At 36.3% G+C, this 4,528-nt stretch overlaps 1 protein-coding gene across 5 annotated transcripts in view; it reads left to right on the top strand.

Annotated features, from left to right (window-relative positions):
• Window positions 1–3,014: 3,014 nt before the first annotated feature.
• LOC129580212 (histone deacetylase 4-like) overlaps window positions 3,015–4,528 on the top strand; it is a 24,546-nt gene continuing 23,032 nt past the window's right edge. For 4 of the 5 annotated variants that reach the window (XM_055470424.1, XM_055470426.1, XM_055470425.1 and 1 more), the window contains exon 1: window positions 3,021–3,480. In XM_055470424.1, coding sequence (XP_055326399.1) covers window positions 3,462–3,480 — 19 coding nt within the window. In that variant the 5' untranslated portion in view covers window positions 3,021–3,461. Of the gene's footprint in view, window positions 3,481–4,528 lie in introns of all 5 variants that reach the window. The other variant, XM_055470423.1, reaches the window with a different exon arrangement.

Here is a 4,528-nt window from a genome sequence, read left to right as displayed (position 1 = left end):
CGAAAGCACCAACCAAAACACGAACGAAGAAAAGCACAAAACGAGATCATCCAAATTGATTGAAAAAAAGAGGAGATTTGAGAGAGAGAGAGAGAGAGAGAGAGAGAGAGAGAGAGAGAGAGAGAGCGGGCTACGACACAGAGAATTGGCCCACGCAATCGCTTTGTCTAGATGAACAAAATGGCATCATTGTTGATTTTTAATTTCGTTTGTCGCTTGCAGCTATCGTCTGCGCTCACTGCGACAAAGAATTAGATGAACACCTACAAGCAATCAAAGATCACAATCGAATTAAATCGGATTTCCGATGCTACAATTCATTTGATCAGCATAACACCCAATTCCATTTTCCAAACAATTTCCAATTAAAACATTGCATAATTCCATTAAATCCAGGTAAAAAAAAACATTCAGCGATAACTTGAACTGCGCCATCGTTTCGAACAAATCAAGCACTGATAACAGCAACTATTTTGAATTCAGAAATATAGACGCAACTCAAACACGCACACCCAATAAACCGTTGATACACTTTCTGACACTCTTTACTTTCATTCCACTTGGAACTAAGTGAATGTTTTAAATTGTCTGTTACTTTGTTGTGCTGCGTCGAACCGAAAAAAATATAATAAAATGACGAAAGGAAAAAAAAGTGTACGCAAAAATGTGTAGGGTGCTTGGCAACAGGTTAACCAGATTCATGTACACACAATTTTGGTTTCGCTTGCGTGTCTACCTCTCCCGTTTTCGGCCAAAATGTTATGTATGTGTGTAATTTTTGCTACGCGCGTTGCGTTCAAATAAAATAAACACATTTGGTAACAGCTCGTTGAAGTAAAATATTGATAATGGCGCTAAGAAAACGGTGGCCGGATTAAAGAATGCGCAAATATTATGCGTTTGCCACAAAAGCGGTTCGGTGGTTCTTTTTTTCCCGTTTGTTTGCTCATTTCGTTCTTCTTATGGAGATAAAGATGCTGAAATGCAGCCAACAGACGCAGATTGAATGATATGCGACGTAATTTTGGTAGTTCAACAGACAGAGACACAACTTGCGTTACCTTCATATAGCCAAATCACGCATTCGCTTCGCAAACACACAAACACACGAAAGAAGAAAATCCAGTTTTTTCCTAAAACAACAACAACAATACATTTTTTCCATCCACATTCTGAACTCGAATCGAAATGTAAAAAGTCAAGCGATAAGCGAAAAGCATTATTTTCGGAACTTTGTCGTTTGCCGCTATAAATTCAACGACTCAAATTAGATTTCATGGAGTCGCCAGAGACAAAAAAAAACGACAGAAAGAGAGAGAGACGCACACTAACATTTGCATGAAGTGTATATGTGCGTGTGCTGTTTTTTTCTTCATCTCTCGCGCGCCCGGAATTTGAAGCAGATCACATTCGATGATAGTGCGTCGTGCGTGTGTATATGCTTGTGTCAAGGTCCATTTTATTCATGCACAAACTCCGAAGAATAAGTTTCTTTTCATCATGGAATTACCGAGTTCGATTAAAAAAACATGTTGTTGTATATTTCATTGGAATAAACGCATTAACATAACAAACAAACATTGCGAATGCAATTTTTTTTTCTCGCCACATTTCTATGGGTGAGATTGAGAGAAGTGTATGTTTTTTTTCGAATTTATATTTTTAAAAAGTCGAGTATGTTTTTCATTGACTTTGTTACGAAAGAGAAGAGTAAATTTCTTTCGACTTAAGAATAGTTAAAGTAGTGTATGTATTTTGACTGTTTGTGGCTATGATAAAGGCGAGTATGTTTCATAAACCTTAATTTGCGTTAAACAGAAGTATGTATTTTGTTAGTTTGGAATACCAAGGAGTATGTTTTTCTGACTTTGGTTGTTGTAAAAGGCGAGTATGTTTGTCCAAATTGGTGAATATTATTAATTTATTTGAATTTAAGTATTAGGCAAACATAATCAATAGAACTAATCATCTGTACATCTGGCGGCTTCCAATACTTCAATTTAACAGTGATGTCAGCAATACAAATCAATTGTTTTGATTTGCGTTGGTATTGGTTGTCGGTGTCAGCGTGTTTTGAACATTTGCTGTTCTGCGTGAGTGAAAGAGATTCTCTCACTCTCTCCGATGCGTTGCAATTTCGCAATGTTTGTTTGTTGTCACATTTCTTCTGTGTTATTTTCCATGCACTATCATTTCAGTGATATTGTTATTTCACTCTTATACATTGATTCGTATGCTGTTCGTTTATGCTAATGCGGTACAATAAGCAGAGCTCGATTACGTTCTTTCTTTAATGCTAACAGTTGTGAACTCCTGATACTCTTCGTCGAAAGAACTTAATATTTTTTAACCATTAATGCAAACATACTCTACTTTTTCGAAAACCAATGTGTTAAATTGAAGTATTGGGAGCCGCCAAATGTACAGATGATTAGTTCTATTGATTATGTTTGCCTAATACTTAAATTCAAATAAATTAATAATATTCACCAATTTGGACAAACATACTCGCCTTTTCCAACAACCAATATCAGAAAAGCATACTCCTGTTTATTGGTATTCCAAACTAACAAAATACATACTCTTGTTTAACGCAAATTAAGGTTTATAAAACATACTCGCCTTTATCATAGCCACAAACAGTCAAAATACATACACTACTTTAACTATTTTTAAGTGGAAAGAAACTTACTCTTCTCTTTCGTAACAAAGTTAATAAAAAACATACACTTCTCTCAATCTCACCCATAGATTTGTTTCTCGTAGCAGCGACGCGATGATACGATCACGTCATATGAACAATGATGATGATCATGCGTTATCGGTTTCGGCATATTCGTAGTGGGCAATTCTTCTTTTATCTGAATGCAACTGTGCGCATGTGCGTGAAAAGTTTCTGATTAAATTCGTTTTTTTTTTCTTTCTTTCTTCAACGAACAAAAAAGAAAACAACACAGAAATAATCCATTGAAGGAGAGCAACCATTTTAATATGTAATTTTTTGTTTGTTTACAGTGAATAGATAAAAAGACAAAACACTTCTCAGAATGAACTAAAGTGATTGCTGATTTAAAAAAAATATATATGTATGTAAAAGGCGCGAAACGGAGAAGAAGCAAAAGAAACGAAACGAAAATAAAAAAAAATAAACAAAACCCCTGCAATCGAAAGTGAATCGTAAAAATACCGTTGAACCAACAAGTGAATGAAATCTTCGACAAACCAATCGCTATTAAAAAATCTCGAGCACTGAGCGCACGAACGAGTGAATGTGTATGTGTTTTGTTTTATAAAAGCCTCCGAACGCACCCGCCCGCTCGCCCGAAGCCAATCAATTGAAATTGAGCTAAAAATACAATGTGCTCATAGTTACTTCAAACACCAAAACAAAAGTTGTAATTCTAATTGATTTCTAATCGTGAACCACGAAATAAGAGCACACAAAATTGGGAGCAAAGAGAATGCAGGCTGTCAAGTTAGGTGAGTTGTTAAAAAAAAACGCTAACGAAATTGCATTTTCTGCCCAAAATTCACGTAAATATTCATTTTATTGCGGCCAAACATTTTGCTTTTATTGACGTGAGCGTTCATACGCTCTCTCCTTCTCTTCCTCTCTCTCTCTCTCTCTTTTTCGCTCGCTTACTCGTTTACCGCGCTCAGCTCACATTCGCCGTCATTGCATCGGATTTGTTTATAAACACAACTGTTCACCATCACAGCCGATCTTAATAGGTCACACGCGTAATAATATCTAGGCGATAGATGTATGTTGTTTGTCACATTGTCGACTATTTATTACTATAACACTATCAATTTACAAATGTGTTGACTGGTTGTTTTCCAACAACTTCACACTTTTAATCAACCGTAGTATCACGAACAGAAAAAAAATCCAACACGAAACGTTCCAAGTCTCCCTTCCGTAACTTTCAAATTTTCCACCCATTAGTTATTAAACTAAAAATAATAGTAAACAGTCGAAACAGCGATTTATTTTTCGTTTTTTCTGTCGCGATATGCAATTGAATTTGAACTTGGGCTCATTTATCATCATCGTTGACGTCCGTTTGATCGTTAAAAATTCAATTGTTCATGCGAATTGCACAAGAATGTAATCGATCAAGCAAACGCAAAGAATGCATCGGAAATGGTGTCAAGTAATGTGGAGCTCACATAAGAAACAGAAAAACAACAACAGAAACACAACCGGCGCGTGATTATCACCCAAATGATGAGTGTATGTTTGTCTCGTAATGAATGGAAAATTGCTGGCACAAATCAATTTGCAGCCGATTCGGAATCGAACGTTAGCGTCAGTTGTGACGTACGACGCCTCACATATTATAAATTTTAATTTATTTTTATTAATTTTGCAATGGAAAGTTTCCCCCGTAGTAAGTCTTTGGCCTCATTTTCTTTTGTGCGCGTTCACTCTCTTTCTCTCTCTCTACCTCTCGGTTTCCATCTCTTTATTTTTCTCTCTGTCTGCCCAGACGTGTGCAAGGTCAAAAATTCTAGAGGGGGGGGG

Source organism: Sitodiplosis mosellana, unplaced genomic scaffold (genome assembly GCF_009176505.1).
Source record: "Sitodiplosis mosellana isolate CC-2019 unplaced genomic scaffold, AAFC_SMos_1.0 Smas_scaffold_7303, whole genome shotgun sequence".
In the NCBI taxonomy this organism is placed as follows: Eukaryota; Metazoa; Arthropoda; class Insecta; order Diptera; family Cecidomyiidae; genus Sitodiplosis; species Sitodiplosis mosellana.
The sequence above is the reverse complement of the archived record's forward strand: the minus strand, read 5'-3'. Positions and strand labels throughout refer to the sequence as shown.